Consider the following 22,302-nt stretch of genomic DNA (forward strand, 5'->3'; position numbering starts at 1 on the left):
AATTGTTCTCTAGAAAGGTAGATGATGAGAGTACAATTTACTTGTGATGGTATGAAAAGTGTTCACAGCTATGGTGACAAGGGAACTCTTTTGAGTTACAAATCATGTGTTCTGCATATTCAAGTAAATAGGAAAATTGGGCAAAACAAAAAGTGACAAACTGTTTTTCTACCCTGTTTTCAAAAAAGAAAAAACAAATGAAACTCTTAAAAGGATACTTTCTGTACCCATGGTAGATGGTCCTTTGTAAGTAATTCTTGCATCATCACTAGATGTAGGGAATTGATAACCTTTTCACAATTCAGATACTTGAATGACTCTCAGCGAGAAGCTTCTGGAAGGCCTGACCAGGCATAAGAGAAAACCTTGTAAGTTAGGTGTGAGTTTATTTACTAATCTTTGCCCTGTAAACTGATTTTTTAAAAAGAATTCCTGGTTTACTTTGTAGTTTTATTTTTCGCATTCTTCCAAGCTTATTAATGTGTCCTACAAATATTCGATCTTGAAGATCTGGGGCTGGAGGCGTTTGGGAGTGCATAAAGGTGTTTCTTGCCGTTTTACTAGGAAGACAGGTATTGGATGAGGTCATTGCAATTTCCCTTAATTATAATATCTACAAACCTAAAGTAGCTAATGCCATTTTAATTTATTTTTATCAGATTATGTTTATAACTTTTATGAATTTGAGTTTAGTATTGAAAATCCAGAATATATGAGATATAGAATACAGAAGACTAAAATAAACTGCTTAACCACCCCAAAATAATCTCTTTAAAAATTTTGATGTATATCTTTCAAATTCATATTTATTGTGCGTATATATGTACACATACACAGACCTTCACGAATTTCCTTCTCCCTGCTGCCACATACACATGCTACTAGAATCTTTTTACAGTAATTGGATCAGTTGTATACTGTTTGTTCATATTTTTCCTATTCAGTGATGTTGGGATTGTGTGTCTAACTCAGTATAACTCTTCAATATTGTTTTTAAAGTGTTATGACGTTCCATCATGTGAAGTTATCCCAATGCATTCCAGCAGTTCACTACTGCACATTTTAAAATTTCCTTTTTTTGCCAGGGAGAACATTCTTATGGCTAAATCTTTTCACATGGACATCTGTAATTATTCCTTTAGGATAAACTTTTAAGTAAAATTAAGCACTATCTTAGCTGCTCCTCCCAGAGTCTCTCATCAAGGATTTTATATTCAATATCTTGGGTGTTCTGTTACAGAGACCACAGGTAGGTGTATGAACATGGAAGAGATCAGTTCCCATGAACTCTTCCTGAGGAATCGGTCAGAGGATGAGCTTTAGACAACCAAGAAATGTTTGAGTAAGTTAAGACCAAGTAATGTGGGACTTCCCTGGTGGCGCAGTGGTTAAGAATCCACCTGCCAATACAGGGGACATGGGTTTGATCCCTGGTCTGGGAAGATCCCACGTGCCGCAGAGCGACTAAGCCCGTGTGCCACAACTACTGAGCCTGTGCTCTAGAGCCTGCGAGCCACAACTACTGACACCTGTGCACCTAGAGCCCGAGCTCTGCAACAAGAGAAGCCACCACAGTGAGAAGCCCACGCACCGCAACAAAGAGTAGCCCCTGATCGCTGCAACTAGAGAAAGCCGTGCAGCAACGAAGACCCAATACAACCAAAAATAAATAAATAATTAATTAATTAAAATAAAAATTAGAAACAAACAAAACAGGGCTTCCTTGGTGGCTCAGTGGTTGAGAGTCTGCCTGCCGATGCAGGGGACACGGGTTTGTGACCCGGTCCGGGAAGATCCCACATGCCGCGGAGCGGCTGGGCCCATGGGCCACGGCCGCTGGGCCTGCGCGTCCGGAGCCTGTGCCCCGCAACGGGAGAGGCCACAACAGTGAGAGACCCGCGTACTGAGAACAAAACAAAACAAAACAAAAAAAACAACAACCCAGTGCCCGATTCTTGATGTTAGAAAATTGAAAATATATAAAACCCCGGGAACCCTACTCTGCTGTATTTCAATTAATTGAGCATAGTATACTCACATCAACTTTTTTACAAGTTACATAGATTCAAACATCTGCCTCATTTATTTATTTTTTTTTGAGGTATGTGACCTTGAATGTACTTTGTAACTGCATAATCAGTGATGCATACATTGCACTTCATATGCTTTGGGGTCGCTTAACAATTTAAACATTACTCTTTAAAGTCATACCGTGTTTCACAGGTGGGTTTGTTCATGCTCGTTGGTAAGATGATTTCCTCCTGGGTGTTACTGACTACGGATACTGCCTTTCTAATTTTTGTCTTATTTGCTAGTTTTGACAGGAGCTGCTGTCCATTTTTATTTTAGCAGTCTAGTTTGACTGGAGCTGTTGCTTCAGGTTTCATGTTTTGACCAAGTAGCACAACAGTGATTAATAATAAGCCGGAAGGTGCAGACCGCTTATGTTGTTTGGAAGTACTATGGAAGATCACTATGAAATTTCATGCATAGAAAACTTTGAAAAATTTGAAAGCTCATTCAGCTCAGGTTTTTTTTTTCTCACAAAGTCACTAGGCATCCTGACTCAGTGGTTGCTAATTTAAAATATGGTAATTAGTTTATGCATTTTAATAACATGAGTTTGTATTGACATTTTTTTGTCTACGCTAATAAATGTGTCTATAAGAAACATTTTACTAAGCTACTTGGCTAAACTTCTTTAAGGAAAGTGTAAACCAAAAACAATTTTAGATTTAATCAGTACATTTTTCACTTCCATCAACCTTAAATGGGAAAATTGTGTCAGTGTATTATCCACATGATTTCTTTTTTTTTTTTTGAGGCTATTATCATTTGATGGCCAGGCTGTGCTCATTGATTTTCACCTGTGACAGTTGCTTGAAACAGATCAGTTTTACCTCTTGAGAAATAAATAACTTGGACGTTCTCTACATCATCATTATTTTTTATTTATCTCATAATTTTGTCCTTATGATATGTACTGGAGGGGTTTTTATCCTTTTGCTTACTTTTGATCAAGATTATCATTTTCTTTGTGATGGAAGCTTCATATATTTCGACCAGTTCCTCACATTGTGAACATTTCATCACGCCATCTTTACATTACGTAGGTATGTCCGCTCTGAAATCACTGCCAAGAACCATTTGAATGTTGGACATGAACTCGTTGTTCCGTGGTTTGGGCTATAGACCTAAACAGCTTCTGTTTTTTTTTTTTTTTTCTCCACGTGTAAAATTTAGTTACGTTGAGCCAAATGGCAAGATGAATTTAAATCAAAGCTGAATACATAGTGGATTGCAAACTGAAGTGACCCGAGGTCATTTTTGGTTCTCTGAAGTAGCTTTGATTATTCATCCTTGGCACTAGGCTTTGCCTGCAGCCTGTAATCTTCTCTCCTCAGTGTTGTAAGATTAGTACTGTTCTAGAGGTCTGGTGCATGTTGCTTAAGATTAAATATGGTGCCCTGGGCAGTTAGTTTTAGGGAGTCAGTCAGTACTGTTCATTTAGTTTTTCTGAAATGACTAAATGAGAATTTATTTAGGGCACAAGATGCTTGTAGGTTTAGATCCAAAATTAGAGTCTGTAGTATATTGTATCTTCTAAGGGACTTGGAATTACTATGTTAGAAACAAATCTTGTATGCAGTTTCTTTTATCTTCGGGTATTTGCTGTGCTAGTTTGTTTCACTCAAAATAATAGGCATTATTTTAGTTTTGCCAGATTGTTAGTAATGGCTGCATAACACTCCGTCAATAAGAAATATGGTAGACCTTATCATCACTTCTTAGTGACATGTCTGTGTTTTTAAAATTATGACTGTTGCTGTACGAAACTTTTGTTGCGCCTGGAAAAATTTCCTCTTTTGTTATATGCTTAAGCTATATTTCACTTTTGCTGTGTAACTACTTCAAAATGTAGTGGCTTAAACAAGAGCAGTAATTTAACTTTGCTCACCAATCTGTAATTTGGGCAAGGTTGGGAGAGATTGAGTGGGAGCTGGAGAATAAACTTTCCAGAAGGCTCACTCAGATGACTGCGAAGTTGGTGCTCGCTGTTCCCTGGGAACCTTACTGGGCTGTGGGCTGGGAGCCTCAGTTGCTTTCCACATGGGCCCCTCAAGGCTGCTTGGGCTTCCTCACAGTGTAGTGGCTGGGTTCCAAGAGAGAGTGTCCCAAGAGAACCAGGCAGAAGCCGCATGGCCTTTCAGAGCTGGCTTTGGAAATCATGTAGTGTCACTTCGGTGACTTCCCTTTCCTTCTCCACCTGCCCTCCCCACATGCATCATTAGTGTTTGTAATGAAAGAAGGTAAAACTGGATATGGGTAGATGCAATCTTTTCTACAATTGGGATTTAACAAATTCCCTGTTTTGGGAATGTTAAGGTGGTTTCTATTTTTGTTTGTCTTATAAACAGTACTACCATGAGCATTCTTCTTCTCAAAGCTCTTTTGTTCATCACTTGGTTAGGCTAAAATTCTTAAGATATAACAACTGTGTCAGAAGAAAATAACAGTTTTAAGGCTTTGGAGAAGTAACAACTCACTTTCCTACCAGCTGGTGGAAAGGTTGAACACTTACTCTCATATGAGCTATATTTGAGATTTATCCATTTACCCATGACCATGCCAGCTCATCTTTGCTAGTCTGCTTTGTTTTAAAACAGATTCTTATTCTTCCTAAATTTGCATTTCTTTGCCTACTAGTTAGGGTACATGATTTATTTGCTTGTAGGCAGCTTAGAATTCTTTTATTTGTTGTTTGCTTGTTTCTGTAATTTTTTACACTAGAGTGTTCATAAAAGTTATATTGGTAAAAGTTATTTATACCTAAAGATACTGATTCTTTGTAAAAAGTTTCAAATATTTCAAATACTTTTTCCAAGGTTGCATATTTATTTTGACAGATATATAGTATCATAAGTTTGTTTTCCCCCATTATTTAAAATTTTCACAACCTGTTGAGAGTCTTTCTGGTAAAGGTAGTAAAGTAAGGATATCATTAGATGAATAGTCTGCCCTTTATCTTTTTTATTTACTGAAGTCTTAAATATACTTGTGAATGCTTTGCTCTTTCTTTTGTTTTATTTGTATTTTCCATACAAATTTCAAAAATGGAATTCTTGCAGCTTTATGCCTTATGATATTTTCTAGTATCTAGTTGGACAAACGCCTTCAGTCATTATGTCAAGGCTATGAAATGTGTGTGTGTAATCATCTCCGACATGCTATTCTGTTAAGCACTGTTGCACTCACACTCAGGTTTCTTGACTCCAGATTACAAGTTCTTTACCACTATATTAAGCTGCGGCTTCATTTTTTCCAGTGTTTTCTTATCGCTCCATAACAATCTATAGTTTTCTTTGTGTAAATCATACATTTCTCTTTTAAGTTCTCTTAAATTGTTCTGTATTTTTGTCATCCTTAATCAGAACACATATTTATGTGTTTACTAAAAGACACGTATAAGAATGTCCATAACAGCTTTACTCATTGTGGTTCCAAACTCCAAACAACCCAAATGTCCAAGAGTAAATGGGTATATACATTTTTCTGTGTTCACACCATGGAATATTATACAGCAATAAATTATGAACTACTTCTATACATAACATAGCTGACTTTTTACACCATTAAATTGAGGTCAGGCAGTGGTAATTTTTCTTTTTGTGTATCTTTGCTGTCTCCCCTTTTTCTTTTCTTTTCTTTTCTTTTCTTTTTTTTTTTTTTTTTGCGGTACGCGGGCATCTCACTGTTGTGGCCTCTCCCGTTGTGGAGCGCAGGCTCAGCAGCCATGGCTCACGGGCCCAGCCGCTCTGCGGCATGTGGGATCTTCCCAGACCGGGGCACGAACCCGTGTCCCCTGCATCGGCAGGCAGACTCTCAACCACTGCGCCACCAGGGAAGCCCTCCCCTTTTTCTTGATTAATTTAGTGAGTGCTTTATCTATTTTGTTGATATTTTTCAAAGGCAGCATTTGGATTTATCATTTTCCTTTTTTTCCTTTTACCTTGTTAGTTTCTGCTTGCATCTTTATTTTCTCCCTTTGCTTCATTTTGCTTTACCTTGTTCTTTTTACAGCTTTTTGTGTTGGGAATTTATTTCACACTCTTCTTTCATTTTAATTTACAAATGTATTTGCAGGTCACATTTTCTTCTGATGACTGCTTTAATTGTATCCTATAGATTCTTCTATATAGTGTTTTTACTATTTTTTTTTTAAGTTCTACAATTTTGGTTTGCATTTTTCCTTTACTCAAGGATTGTTTAATAGAGTGTCTTAAAATTTTCCAGGTAGAAGGGCCTTTTGGATATTGATTTTTTTTTTTTACTTTCTACTTCTACAGCACTGTGATCATTACAGTCATTACTTTTTACTTTATGGATTCTATTAAGGTTTTCTTTATCACCTATTATGTAGGTACCTTAAAGGAACATTTCATTTTTAAGAAAAAGGTACATTTTCTATTACTTGAGTCTAAATTTTAATACATACCCATAATATCTAATCTTTTACTTATGTTATTTAGGTCTTCTATATCCTTATTTTTGTTCTCATGACAGTCTTGGACTGAGAGTAGTGTGATTAAGTCTTCTATTCCTTCTTCCATCTCCTGTAGTCTTCACTTTTTAAAGGTGTTCACTATACTATGTGAGGCATAACCTTCCTTACTGTATTCAATACTGTTGTGTATGTGTTGTGAATAGTGGCCTTCGGCATTAAAAATGTTGTTTACTTCTTTTGGGCCTAAATTCTACCCTATATATCAGGAAAAATCATTATGTAATTCTTTGTATATCAGTAACAAACTTTCTGCTTTCGTTTTTGCTTGAATTTGCCTGATTGTGTGTTTATATGTATTGATTTATATATAAAATTTATACACAATGCAATTCATATTTTTTTGGAGTGTAGTTGTACGAGGATTAACACATGCATAGACTCTTGTCACCACCATAAGAAGGATACAGAACTATTACAACATCCCAAAGAATGACCTTGTGCTGCTCCCTTTTTTAGGTAAACCATGTCCCATCCCAGTCCCTGGCATTCAGTGATGCCCGTATGGTTTTACCTTTTCCAGAATGTTATATAAGTGGGATCCTATATGCGGTATGTGGGCCTCTCACTGTTGTGGCCTCTCCTGTTGCAGAGCACAGGCTCTGGACGCGCAGGCTCAGTGGCCGTGGCTCACAGGCCCAGCCGCTCCGCGGCATGTGGGATCTTCCTGGACCAGGGCATGAACCCGTGTCCCCTGCATCGGCAGGCGGAGTCTCAACCACTGCGCCACCAGGGAAGACCAGTATGTAATTTTTGAGACTGGTTTCTTTTACTTAACATCATGCAGTTGAGATTCCTCTGTATTATTGTGTGTACCGTTAGTTCATTCCTTTTGATTGCTGAGTAGTATTCCTTTATGTGGATATACCACAGTTTATTTATCCATGTACCTGTTCAGGGACTTAAGGATTGTTTCCAGTTTTTGACTCTTATGAGTAATGTTGCTATCAACTTTTACATGTAGATTTTTCTGTGAACATAAGTTTTCATTAAGTGAAATGATATGCAGTGGTTGGGGCATATACGATAGATATGTGTTTAACTTTTTTTTTTGGCTGCATTGGGTCTTCGTTGCTGCACGGAGCTTTCTCTAGTTGTGGTGAGTGGGGGATACTCTTCGTTGCAGTGCGTGGGCTTCTCATTGCAGTGGTTTCTCGTCACAGTGCGTGGGCTCTAGGCACGCAGGCTTAAGTAGTTGTGGCACGCGGGCTCAGTAGTTGTGGCTTGCGGGCTCTAGAGTGCAGGCTCAGTAGTTGTGGTGCACGGGCCTAGTTGCTCCGCGGCATGTGGGATCTTCCCGGACCAGGGCCCGAACCCGTGTCCCTTGTATTGTCAGGCGGATTCTTAACCACTGTGCCACCAGGGAAGTCCCTGTGTTTAACATTTTTATGAAACTGCTAAACTATTTTCCAGAATGATTGTGCCATTTTGCGTTCCCAGAAGCAGTGTATGTAGAATTCTAGTTGCTCCACATACTTGTCATTGTTAATTTTAGTCCTTCTAATAAATGTGTTGTGGTGTCCTGTGATCTTAATTTGTGTTACTATAATGATTATGATGTTGAACATCCTTTCATGCGTTTATTTGACATCTGTGTACATTCTTTGGTGAAATGTCTGTTTAAATATTTTGTCCTGAAAAATACTTTTCTTAATGTTGAGTTTTGAGAGTTCTTTATATATTCTGGTAACAAATACTTTCTCCTAGTATGTGGCTTATCTTTTCTTACAGTGTCCTCCCCAGAGGAGACATTCTAAGTTTAATTCATCAATTATTTCTTTTATGGATTGCAATTTTGGTTTATATCTAAGAATTCTTCCTAACCTAAGGTCATGAAGATTTTCTCCTCTGTTTCTTTTTAAGATTTTGTGTTTTTACATTTTACATTCAATTCTATGATCCATTTTGGGTTAGTTTTTGTATATGGTGCAAGGTGTGAGTTGAAGTTTAGTTTTTTTGCATGTGGATATCCAGTTGTTTATAGCAAAAACTTTTTTCCAAAATTCCCTTTGTACTTTTGTCATAAACCAATTGACTATAATATTTCTGAACTCTCTACTGTTTCCCCTTAGTCTGTGTGTCTGTCATTTTGTCAATACCACATTGTTTTGATTACTGTAGTTTTTAAAATGTCTTAAAACCATTGTGTGATTCTCCTGTCTTTTTTCCCCCCAAATTGTTGTGCTTATGCTAGTTGCTTTGCCTTTACGTATAAATTTTACAATTAGTTTGTCTGTATCTACTAAAAATCCTGCTGGGATTTTGATTGGAATTGCATTAAATCTATGAGTCAGTTTGGGGAGAATTGATATGTATATTAACTATCTTGAGTCTTTTAATACATGAACAGATAATGTCTTTTATTTATATCTTAAAAATTTTTTCTTACTGTTTTGTAGTTTACTGTGTACAGATTCTTGGCATACTTTTTAAGGTTTATACCTATATTTCTTTTGTTTTTGTAGCTATTTAAAAAAAATTGTTTTCCAGTTGTTCATTATGACTGGAATGTACAAATTCCAGTGTATACAAATATATCATATCTTGCTAAAACTCAATTATTTAGAATTTTTTTTTTTAAGATTATTTGGGCTTTTCTATATTGTCTTGATATCTGATACTATTTCTTCCATTGCAATCTGAATACCTTTTACTTTTCTGTCCTTATTGTACACTGCCTATGACTTTCAGCAAAATATTGAATTATGAATGATGGGACAGCCTTGCTTAATTCCCAGTTTCAGGGTGGGAGGAAGCATCAAGTCTTTGAACATTTAGTAGTTTGCTGTAGGTTTTTTTCTAGATGTTTTTGAGACAGGGGAAGTTCCCTTCTATTCCTAGTTTGGTGAGAGATTTTATCATGAGTGGATATTGAATTTTGTTAGATGCTTTTTTGTTATCAACTGATGTGATTGTGTGGTTTTCCTTTTTTAATCTATTAATATGGTGAATTACACTGATTGATTTTCACATATCGAACCAGTCTTGAATTCCTGGGATAAATCCCACTTGAGTGTAATGTATTATACTTTTAATATATTGCTAGATTCACCTTATATTCTGTTGAGGATTTTTTTGCATCTGTGTTCCTAAGGCATAGTGTCTGTACTTTCTTTTCTTGTATAGCTAACTGTTTTGGACCTTTTTTATGTCTAGAAATGCTTGTTTAATGATACTTCCTTCTGATTGAGCTGTTATATTACAGATTCCCTCTGTTTCATTTTTTTGTTTTGCTTGGGTGGTGTTGGAGACTCTTCATTGGCTGAAGTACTTTAATTCTCACTTTTTGTTGCCTTCTTAGAATAGCTTTATATGAAACTTGCGTCCTGTGTTCTGTACATTTTGAAATGTCTTAAGTTATTCTGGGATAATGTTCCATGTAGAAGAGATCAGAGGTTTCAGTTGTCTCTAGGGCTCTTAGTTATTTTCATTTCCCTTAGTTCTTTTTGTGTTGTTGTTAGTGATATTTATATATCAAGAAATTTAGCAATTTATCCGTAAAATGTGCTACAATTATCTTACCTTGTTTATGCAATTCTTTTTTGTTCATTTTTAGTGTTCTATCTCCATATAGAATTTAACATTTTTTGGTATTCACATTTCTCATGCTTGTTTTCTTCCTTTCTAATACATTATTTATGAACATTTTCTCAAATCTGAGATTTTATTTATTTATTTATTTTTGCGATACACGGGCCTCTCACTGTTGTGGCCTCTCCCGTTGCAGGGCACAGGCTCTGGACGTGCAGGCTCAGCAGCCATGGCTCACGGGCCCAGCTGCTCCGCGGCATGTGGGATCTTCCCGGACCAGGGCACAAACCCGCGTCCCCTGCATCGGCAGGCAGACTCTCAGCCACTGCACCACCAGGGAAGCCCTCAAATCTGAGATTTTAAATATGCATAAATATGTATCTGTATCTTCCATGGCATCTTCTAGATCTTTTAATCATTTGGTGTTTATTTTTTAAATCTTAGATTTGTCTAGGGCTTATTTTCAAGTAGGACAGAACCACCACTCATGACTCAGTGTATTAATTTTGGTTAGATCAACGTTTAGCAAACTTTTATAACATCACTTTTTGTTTTCAAATTGCATTCAGATGCATCAGGTATTCTGTCAATTTTTTCTTCTTAAAGATATCTCTCCTGGAGCCTTCTGACCAACTCTGTTATGAATAGGCAGCCTCTGTACCTGGTTATAGTAGCTATCACCGTGGAATCATCCTGGGATTCCCTTTGCCTCTTTCCTGTGTTCTCCGCTTCCTTGTTTTATTTCCTCATGGTGACTGTTGGGAGTATATGAGAGGAGTGGTAGTACGATAAGTGATTTTGGAAAGGTAATAACAAGCCAGATCATGAAGGACCTTGTATGCCGTGATAAGGGACTTTAGCTTCTCTCAAGGGTTTTAGCAACTGCTGAGGATATTTTATAGGCGAATAATGTATTTGCTCTTATGGAAGATCACTGTGGCTGCAACTTGTAGAATACGTGGAAGAAAGCAAAGTTAGACAAAGCCTGCTACAGTAATTCAAGAAAGATATAAGGATGCATTGAAATAGGGCAATGACAGTGTGAGTGGTGTTCTCATAGAAATTGGGTATCAGTTGGACACCTGAGAGAGGAAGGAAGAGTCAAGGAGGGTGCTCATTGATGACCATCATAGTAGGATTATCATGCTTAGGGTAGGTGCCAAGTTTAGTGTTGGATGTGCAATACAAAGAATTGCACTATATCCTGTACCCACATTCACCAGATGTTAACGTTTTACCTTATTTGCTTTATAGTTTCTATCTTTTACCATGTGAGTGAGTGTCTGTGTGTGTGTGTGTGTGTGTGTGTGTGTGTGTGTGTATTTCTATTCATTTGAGATGAGGTCACAGACCTGATGCTCCTTTACCTCTAATTACTTCACTGAATATTCCCTAAAAAATAAGCCATCAATTTAAAAAGCAAGAAGCTAACATTTATTTAACATAAATTGCTAATCTGGACCGTATTCAGATTTTGAAATTGTCCCAGTAATGTTCTTTGACGTGAAATAAAACTTCCAGATCTTGAATTGCAGTCAGTTATCATGACTCTCTAGTCTTCTATAATCTGGAACTGTTTTTAAGTCCATGGCTAGTGGGTATTTGAATGGTTTTGGAATTAGGCACGTGGATGTGTGGGAGCAATGTTAATGTGGGAAACAGATTTGTGGTTTTGGTCCTTGGACCACAGTGTATAAATTAGAACTTGGGAGCTGACTGTGGGGAAATGGGCTTTCTACTGTCGACTGGAAAGGTGGAAACAGATCTGTTACTCAAAGGCACCTTGGTGTTGATTCTGTTTTTTACTCCAATTGATGAATTAGTTTATTTGGTTCAGGATCTAGGTGAGCCTGATGCAGAGGTACAGATAAATAGTTATACAGATGTATAGGTATATCTCCATCCTTAAATAGAAGCATATACCTGGCTGTGTAAGCTCTTCCTGCCTGACAATATAGCACTCAATGTAAAAGAACTTCGGCAAAAAATTGAGCTTTTTACATCTATGTTGGACACACAGTGTCACTGCTAGGTGCTTACCTCTGTCAAGGACTCTAGGGAACTTAACGTTCCTGCTCTCTGTAGCCATCTTGCTAACAATACGATTCCATATTTCTGCCTACTTACATTCATTAACGCTGTGTGTGTGTATTCCATTTTTTTTTGCATATCAATAGGCACCTGAAGTGATGTACAAATCTGTCTGTTAGAAGAGAAAATGACACTAATACTTGTCAACAGTTATTCCTCTGTGTTGTATTAAACCTTTAATTAAAGAATGTTATAGAAATATAGGTTTTTCTTTTGTGTCCCATACTGGCTGTTTTTTTTTGCTGTACGTGGGCCTCTCACTGTTGTGGCCCCTTCCGTGGCAGAGCGCAGGCTCAGCGGCCATGGCTCACGGGCCCAGCCGCTCCACGGCATATGGAATCCTCCCGGACCGGGGCACGAACCCGTGTCCCCTGCTTCAGCAGGTGGACTCTCAACCACTGCGCCACCAGGGAAGCCCTGGCTGTTGTTTTTATTTTATGTCTGTAGGACCTCAGCTGTGTAGACTAGAGACGTGATCTCTGTGTGTGCAGGTTTGCTCAGAAGTTGATGCCTCCATGCAGTTGTGACTTTCAGTTCTAGTTATTTATTGCTACGCTTCTAGTCGTGTGATGGAGGGGTTAAGAAGCAGGCTTTGTCATCTGCCTGGCCTGGATTTGAATTCAATTTTGTGAATTGGGGCAAAGTGCTTAAATTTTCAAGATTCCTTTTCCTCTTTAAAATAGGGATAATATTATCAACTCTTCATAACTTCTTTTCAGGTTTAAATGAGATCATACATATTAATAACTTGGTATAGGGAGCAGCACAAATTAAAAATGCAAAAGCAATAGCTCATATTATTTTATTTTCTGCTATCTGTTTGGTTATTACAGTCTATTGACCCTCAGAGTTGACTGCTCTATTTATTTCATGTTTTCTCAAAAAATATTCTAACATCTCCCACAGGATTTTGTCTCTACAATTATCCGTTTACTGGACAGCCCCTCGACATCCATCAGAGCAAAATCCTTCCTGGTTCTTCTGTATATTTTGATTCATAACCACGAGATGCTGCTGCTCAGCTGTCAAGCACGGTAAGATTTTCTCTGACAGTTTCACCAATGACGTCAATTTGACCCCTGTTTATTAGTTTTATTAGTAGTATTTCTTGGCCCCTATGTACCTGGTATTCACAATTGTTTTCCTAGATTTTTCCAAGGGTTTAATGTTTCACTTGTCACCTCAGCTTGGAAACACTGAAGCAGGATGTTGGGAAGTGCTTGGAGTTTCCTAGATCTGAGTACAGTCCAAGACAGGGTGTTAAAGTTGATTTTGGTTTACATTTTTGCAAGGCGTTCTTGACTGGTGGTTTGGTCATAGTTCTGATTTGTTCGAGCTTCTGGAATGAGTAGCTGAAAGCCCAGAGGAGCAGCCTAGAAAAGCGGAGGAAGAGGCAGGGCGAGGATCAGGAGTACATGGACTGGTTCTCAACTAGGCAGATCTCTCACTGTCTCTGGGTCTCACCTCCTTCCTCTAAAAGGAGAAGCTGTTCTGATGCACCTCAGGTTCCCTTCATCCTTTTTTTTTTTTTTTTTGCGATACACGGGCCTCTCACTGTTGTGGCCTCTCCCGTTGCGGAGCACAGGCTCCGGACGCGCAGGCTCAGCGGCCATGGCTCACGGGCCCAGCTGCTCCGCGGCATGTGGGATCTTCCCGGACCGGAACACGAACCCGTGTCCCCTGCACTGGCAGGCGGACTCTCAACCACTGCGCCACCAGGGAAGCCCCTCCCTTCATCCTTTGTTGCTTCTCGATTAACGTTTTTGAAACTGTCTGGTCCGTGCTCTTGAACATACGGTTTATCGCCTGTTTCTCGATCTGGCTTTTTACTTGTTGTAGGATACTGGGGAGATCCTAGAATTGCTGGGATGGATCTAGGTTAGGAACTAGAAAACTTCTCCTGGAAACAGAGAGTAAATGTTTTAGGATTTACGGGTCAAGAAGCAAAATTGCTAACACATATATATGGAACCAAAAAAAAAAAAATGTTCTGAAGAACCTAGGAGCGGGACAGGAATAAAGACGCAGATGTAGAGAATGGACTTGAGGACACGGGGTGGGGGGAAGGGTAAGCTGGGACGAAGTGAGAGAGTGGCATGGACATGTATACACTACCAAATGTAAAATAGATAGCTAGTGGGAAGCAGCCGCATAGCACAGGGAGATCAGCTCGGTGCTTTGTGACCACCTAGAGGGGTGGGATAGGGAGGGTGGGAGGGAGACACAAGAGGGAGGAGATATGGGGATATATGTGTGTCAAAACTCAGAGTTGTTTAGGCTTTGTAGATTAAAATTAATAATATAAATTACTTTCAAAATCACATAGGAAGCCAGTCCAGACTATGGAAGAATGGTTAGTATTTGTTCTTTTTTGCTTTGCAGCCCAGGTATTACACTAGTGTGCATATAAAATGCAATGTTGAATATAAAGGTATGCGAAAGGGAGGCAGACTTCAGGTTAGTGAGATGTTAAAATTCTCTGTGATGAGTTTGTATAGCAAACTCTTCTCCCTTCCACACCTGTGCCTTGAAACTCCGCTAGCAGCTGTGTTTCCGAGCTAACCGTGATGCTGCCTGTCTGCCGGAGAACTGAAACCTCATATCAGGAGCCCACGATAACCTTTGCTACATTATGTAGATATTTTTTCCTGCTTACCATCATCACCATCAGCCTTTTATGGATTAAATTTCAGCACGGTTTCTATGATGTCAGCTCTCAAATCTATCTAGTACAACAGGCAGTGAAATTGAGCTGTCAGGGTTAGATAAAAATGATATAATAGCCCCCAAGTGTTCACCTGTTTCTCCAAACGATTTCATACTCATATTGAAAATGACAGGAGATAAAATAGAGTCTTGTGTGTCTCTAGAAATGATAACCGTTTGAGGGATGAATGGTCTTGTAAGTTCATTGTGTAGGTTTGCTGTGAGCCTGCAATGTCAATGCCTCCTGATGGATCAGGTTTTCCTAGAGGTTTTTTTTTGTTTGTTTCCCCATAGCATTGCTATTAATATGGTAATCAGTGGGGAAAAAATCTGCTTTGATCTTAAAAGAAAGATTTTTTTTTTAAAAAAGGAAACGTTTACTTTGTATAATTGGTTAACTGTGTGGGAAAATGTTTTCTCAGCTTATACCATACAAAAGTCAATTCCAGATGTATTAAAGAATTATATATGAGAAAGAAACTGTAAACAGCTGGAAGAAAATATGTTTACATATGGGCAAGGAGAGCTTTTCTGAGCAGAAAAGGGTTGAAAGAAACCATGAAAGGAGATAGTGATAGTTTAGCTATATATAGTTTAGAAACTTTTATATTCCCCGCAAATCATAAATAAAATTTCATGGTAAGAAAATCTGTAAATTATTGCATTGTATATAACACAGAGTTAATCTGTGTACTGTAAAAAAGATTCATAAAGGTATTCAGCTTCAAGTCTAATCAGAGAAATGCAAATTAAAATGATAACCAAATACTGTTTCTATCCATCATAATGTCAAATTAAGGGAAGAAACCTTGCAGTGTCTTATATCCAAAGTACTATCTTGTATCCAAAGTACAGTTACAGGGGCAACTTTTAGCCAGTAGGTGAGGTTACCTTTTTGAGGGCACTTAAAAATGTGTGTCATGAATCCTTATGATTCAGAAGTCCCACTGTTATAAATAAACTTGAATCACAGATTCGTGCTTTTCTGGGGATGTCAAGTACCTGAAGGACCTGAACCAGCCGTTTCTTGGTTGCTTAGATTTTTGTTAACTTTAGCTTCTAGATGTGGAAGTACCGTGAGGCTCTTCAGAGAATCTCCTGGGTAGCCCCAGTCTGCACTGTTTGACAGCAACGTAATATTCCCTTGGTGATCATGAATCCCTCACTCTTAATCAGTAGAGTAATCCTCTTCATCCCCCAAAATGGAATTTTTGCTATGTCCTCTGGTGGAAATCTTTCTTCCTTGGACCCATTCCAGCAGAGCTCAGGGTCATGGAGACTGGAAGTAAAAATCTTGTGAGTGGGCTCTTAGGTATAATACCGAGAGGCAGTCACTCCCACTTCTACCCCTTGATTACCAGACCTGTGTGTTTTGACTGTGGGGAAGGCAAAAGCATATATTTTGTTTACTGGTTCAAAGCATACACTTGTTATTGTAAGGTAGGACCCAGTTTTTCGCTGTGTTGTTTCCCAGCTGGCAGCACGACTGGGTTTGCAGTCGGCCATTCCTCCTTTCAGTCAAGCCAGGTGCCTCTGGGTGATGGCGTACTCGCTGATGAGCAGATTTAGTGGGCTTGAGCGTATTAACACATTTCTTTTGCTATGAATAAGTTCCTTGATCAGATATAGTGTTACATTGATTATCATGATGATAAATGAGGTATTTCTTAAGTCTGTACGTAGTGGCACTGGCAGAAGCATGTGGCAAGGACAGTGAGTCCATATTCAGGGTATAACTATTCCAGCGAGGAGAGTTTACTGCCCGTTTTGTACACCAACCTGTTGCTAGATGACTGGCTGTTCCCCCCAGGATATGGGCCCAGGCTGAGGGCTCAGCACTGGTTTCTCGTGTTGGCTGTAGCGGCAGAATCTAGGCCATCGTTGATGAGGAGCCTTCCTTACATTGAGTGTTAGGATTCTAATGTACATTTTGGGGAGGACACAAATCTTCAGACTATAGTGACCCAAAGATCAGGGTTGTGATTCACTTATTGATGCTTCCCTGGGGCTCCATGCATCACCCCTGTTTTCCAGGCACCGAGAATATCAGTAGACGTGCTAGGTCATAAGGCCCAGCATACGGCAGAGCAGCTACACTGCAAGTTGGAATTGCAGCAGAGTCTTTATTCACTCCAATTCCATTAAAAACTATTAAATTTATGAATCTCTCAGATAATGAGTCAGAGGGACACATTCAAAGGTGGTATGTATGTATTGCCTCCTAAGTTCACAGAGCCCACTTTTTGGGTCATAATCAGTAGAAGACGCAATAACTTGTCTTTGACCTGGAGGGATAGCCCAACATGCTGTAGACCATTGAGCCCTAGGAACTTCATTGAGGACTAGCAGACCATGGATTTTTATGGGGTTTATCTGTCTCTCACATGTTTTACTAAGCCAGCTAAAGTGCTTGCTGCTCCCTGTTTCTCAGATCCAGTCAGCCTCATGTCATCAAAGTGCTAGTGTGCAAGTACAGGTGTGATGTTGATGGGACATCAAGAGGATGTGGATCTTTGCGGACTGTTTTGATGGCCAAGAGCAGGATTGTCAGCATAGCTCAAAGGCAAGGCAGTGAACTTTACTGTTTGCCCCGAGTAAGAAGCAAACACGTGCTGGCGGTTCTTCCAGATGCATACGTAGAACAAAGCCTTTGCCAGGTTGGTAGCGAGTACCACGTCAGGGCGATGTTGATTTGCTCCAGTAGAGGTACCAAACCTGAAACTGCAGCTGCAGTTGGAGTCACAACCTGTTTATATCTTGGATAATCCACACAGTCATTTTCTAAGATTCTTCACAGACCAGACAGACGAACGGGGATATGGTAGATTTTATCATCCCCGTACCTTTCAAGTTTTTGATGTTGGTATCCACTCCTATGATTTGGTTTTCTGTGGATATGGGTTGCTATCTTTTTTTAGAGAGGGGACATGCCAGGGGCTTCTGTTTGTCCCTTTTTACCATAATAGCCCTCACTGCACAGATCAGATGGCCGATGTGTGGATTCTGCTAGTTGCCAAGTATGTCTATTCCAGTTATAAATTTAGGAGCTGAAGAAATAAGCATGGAGTAGGTCCATACATGTGGTGTGTCAGTGTAATTTGAATTTGGGCCCAAACTGACTCTAGCCTGACCATCATAACCCAAGAGACAGCAGCTTTCATTACAGACAGAAGTGTTGGATGATGAGTTTGCTGAAGATCCCATATTTATTTTTTTATTAATATTTTATTATTTATTTATTGAAGTAGAGCTGATTTACAAAGTTTCAGGTATACAGCAAAGTAATTCATTTATATATACATATATATATTTTTTCAGATTCTTTTTCATTATAGGTTATTACAAGATATTGAATATAGTTCCCTGTACTATGCATTAGGTCCTTGTTGTTAATCTATTTTATACATAGTAGTCTGTATCTGTTAATTCCAAATTTATCCCTCCCTCCCAAGATCCCATATTTAAACTACAAATTTTTCCTTAAGGGGGAAGATACACTTATAAGTTAAAGGATGTGCAGTAGAGAGATAAAAATGGGTTTAGATTGAAGTGAAGCAAAGACAAGCATGGTGTCTTGATTTTCTGGAATAGTATATGGTCTCAACAAGGACCTGTTTGTGAGGTGGTCCAGGGTGAATCCAAATGGGATAGATTAGCCACAGTTTGCATCTCATGTCAGCATCATACTGCACTTGGGGAGATCTGCAGTAGAAATAGACAGTGGAGTAGTCCATTGATGGGCACCGAGCCCAGTAGGACCAGAAGGGGAGGGAGGATGTCTCAGGGGGGTAGGAATGGGGGTGGGGCAGTGGTGAGGGCATCCTGGAGGAACCCGGATTAAGGTAAAGCAGGGGGTGTGGCTTCTTCATGTTTAAACCCCGTATAATTGATTTCTCACCGTGTGAATGTGCCATCCTCTCAGTAAGAGACTGGTGGAGTCTTGTCTGCGGTTCACACCATTTCCAGGCAGCCAGCTCTTCTCTGCTCTTGAGCTCCCTTCTGTTTCTCCTGTTCACCTGCATACTCGTAACTCCTAATTGCCCTCCCGGCTGACTTCCTCTCTCATCATTTATCTGTGCCATTACCAGATTCATAGTCCTCAAATGCCACTTTCATGACGTCATTCCTTTGCTTTTTCCTTCAGTCTCCCTGTGACCCCTCTCCTCTTAGTTACCATGGCCTTTGTTCCACGTTTGCTGATACTAGTTCCTTTAAAAATGGTTCATAGCGTTGAGAAACTCACCTCTTCGTATCAGCTTCGAAGCGTAAACTTGTTCCCCTGCCATTCAGAGCTTAGGGTTCTGCTGGGGTTCTCCTTGCTTCCCAGGCACGTTTTTCCTTCATGTGAGCTTGGGCCTTCCCTTAATGCACTTATATCTGCACCATCATCCTTAGGAAATTCTTTGAAGGTTCTGGCTGTGAATGGTGCAATTTCCTGTTTTTTGGGATAATGTGAATCTCCTTTGGGAATGTGAAGAAAAAAAAAAAAGGGAAGTATAATATTTGGGTTCAGTTGGCCAACTTGAACCAGAATGTGCCTCTGTAGTTACAGGGCTCATGGTAGGAAGTTAGCATACATTCTTTGCTTTTGTCCCACCTCAGTCTCTTCTTTGCTGGTTCTCCCTCTTCTGCATCTTCCTGGGCCCTCTGTTTCTCTTACATTGCTATCCTAATGTGATTTCACCTAATCCAGTGGCTTCAAATACCATCTATTTATTGATATGCACCTGTATGACCTCTCTACACTCCAGCCTTATATTATCTTAACATATTCAATGGCATGCCCAAGAGGAATCTTCAAGTTGCCATAAACAAACCAAATCTGTTCCCGAAGTCCACTTCCACTGCCAGACTCCCACCATCTCAATAATACTTGGATTACTGTTCAAATTGTTTATCTTTTTAACTTGATATCTTTGTAGACCACTAAGAAATAACATTTGCAGTTCCATCGTAGAACAATTTTGAAGTGTTTGTGGACACTACCCTCAAATGTTTCCACATCTTATTTCCTTCATAGAATGTGAATTCTTTTACTAACTAATGTTCCGCTGTCAGTAAAGTCAATTTATTCTACTATAGCCTGTGTAAACACATCCTGTAATGTGAAGGCGTCAGGGAGAGCATGAAGAAATGAAGCATCATTCTAGAGTGAGTTTTATATTATTTATAAATATATTATTTATAATATATTATATGGATCCCTTCAGTCTTTTATTTCTCCCAGCAGAGGTAATAGATATTTTCTTATGTGTTAACAGTCTGTGCTAGTGGTTGAAAAGTGAGTAGTTTCTGCCTTAAAGAAATGGTATTTCATACTGTCATAATTAAGTAGCACATTATTAGATTTTGTAATAGATAATATGGATTTTAGAAAAAATTGATTCCTTAGAGACAAGTGTGAATTTACTTTTTATACTCTGTAAACTTTGATGGGATTTCTTTTGTATTCTCTGATTTCCAAAAGATAAACATTTCCATTTTCCCTGCCCTCTGTTTCTGGCAACCCTGTTATTTATATGGAGGATTTCCAGGCATAGGGAAAGAACCACTTTTGAATCATCTCAGTCTCTGGTTGGGTTAAGGTGATCCAGGATTGTATGTAAATCCTGTCTCGGGAAGTCTAACCCTAGGCCTCAAAATATCCTTCCACTGTTCACAGACTGTGTGGATAGAGTCTAACACTCATCAGAAAGTAATCAGGCGTATGAGAAGATAAGATGATATGATACAAAAACCAAATGAGATAAACTACAGTATCCCCAGGAGTTACAATGGAGTTAATCAGATATAGACCTTAAAATAACTACGATCAGTATATTCAAAGAATTTGGAAGATGGAGAATTTCAGTAGACAATTAGAACTATAAAGACAAACAAAGTGGATGTTCAGTAACTGAGAGGAAGAACTCAGTGGATTGGGTTAACTGCAGATTAGACACAGCTGAATAGAGAATTAATATACTGTACTCAAATCATCTGGGATCAATGGAGAGTGACAAAAGGATGGAAAATATGGAGAAGAGCAGAAGAGACATAGAAGAAAACAGTGGGGAAATGATGGTTTTTAACAATAAATGGTGCTGGATCATTTTGGCATCAATATAAAAAAAACCCTTTATCTCTAAATTACACTGTACAAAGGAGTTAATTCATGTAGATTGCACATTGAAATGTAAAAAGATAAAACAATACAATTTCCAGTAGATCAGACACATGAACATTTCTTCATTACCTTGGAGTAGACCAAGAGTTTTTAGCAGGACACAAGAGCACTGTCATAAAGGAAAGTATTGATAAATTGGATTGCCTTAAATTTAAGAGCTTCTGTTCATCAGAATGCATCACTAAGAAAGTAACAAGAGAAGCCATAGAATAGGGAAAAGTATCTGCTATACACATAATCGACATGGGCTCTTAACTAAAATATATAAACAACTGAAGGGCAGATAACCCAATAGAAAACTGAGCACAGACTTGAACAGGAACTTTACAGAATTGGTTTTCTTTGAATGGCCAATTAATACCTGAAAAGATATGTTAATAATCATCAGGAAAATGCACTTTGGTCACAATGAAATACCAATGGATGTCCCGAAGCATGGCTATAATTAAAAAGCCTGATAATGCAGAATTGTGGCAAGGGTATAGAGCAACTGAAATTCTTATACCTGCCTGTTGCAGTGTAAATAGACTTAATCACTTTGGAAAACTGATCATCAGCAATGCCTATTAATCTGAAGCTAGGCATACCTTATGATCCGGCAATTTCACTTCCAAATATATATCCAACAGAAATGTTTCCATGCATTCAGCATAAGAAGTGCTTGGCCATATTCATTAATTGAAATAGCCCCAATGTCCATCAACAGTAAAATGAATAAACTGTGGTATATTCACACACTGGAATACCACACAGCAAGGAAAAAGCATGTAGATGAAGACCTGTAAATATAATGTCAAACAAAGAAGGCATGCTCTCAGATAACTGGTGATATTTAGTCTGGTGGTTGAAGAGTTGAGGGAATGCCAACCTGTTCTAGAAGTTCTAGAAGTTCAGCGCATGGGCAGATTTTGTTGACTTTGAGCTTCACACCAAGATCATCTCTATGGGCATTTTGACATGGACTTTAGCATCAGTATCTCTAGGGTGTTTCTCTTGGGCCAGTTAGTTTCACCGAAGTGCGTTGCAGGTGTCAGCCTGGAGGGCAGGGACCTGGCTGCCTGGGTCTGGGGAGCCACCCTGGGGAAGGTGGCTGGAAGTTCTAATATTCATTGTGCAGAAATTCACCTAGTCTCCTGGTTTTGTTTGGTGGCCACCTCCTTTTTTTTTTGGCTGTGCCATGTGGCTTGTGGAATCTTAGTTCCTCTACCAGGGATTGAACCTGTGCCCTCGGCAATGAAAACACAGA

At 39.0% G+C, this 22,302-nt stretch overlaps 1 protein-coding gene across 1 annotated transcript in view; it reads left to right on the top strand.

Annotated features, from left to right (window-relative positions):
* ULK4 (unc-51 like kinase 4) overlaps positions 1 to 22,302 on the top strand; it is a 513,951-nt gene that overhangs the window by 120,720 nt on the left and 370,929 nt on the right. Inside the window, exon 22 of the mRNA XM_082664206.1 lies at positions 13,091 to 13,218. Coding sequence (XP_082520332.1) covers positions 13,091 to 13,218 — 128 coding nt within the window. The remainder of the gene's footprint in view (positions 1 to 13,090; positions 13,219 to 22,302) is intronic.

The sequence above is a fragment of the Grampus griseus genome, assembly GCF_964374135.1.
Source record: "Grampus griseus genome assembly, chromosome: 10".
In the NCBI taxonomy this organism is placed as follows: Eukaryota; Metazoa; Chordata; class Mammalia; order Artiodactyla; family Delphinidae; genus Grampus; species Grampus griseus.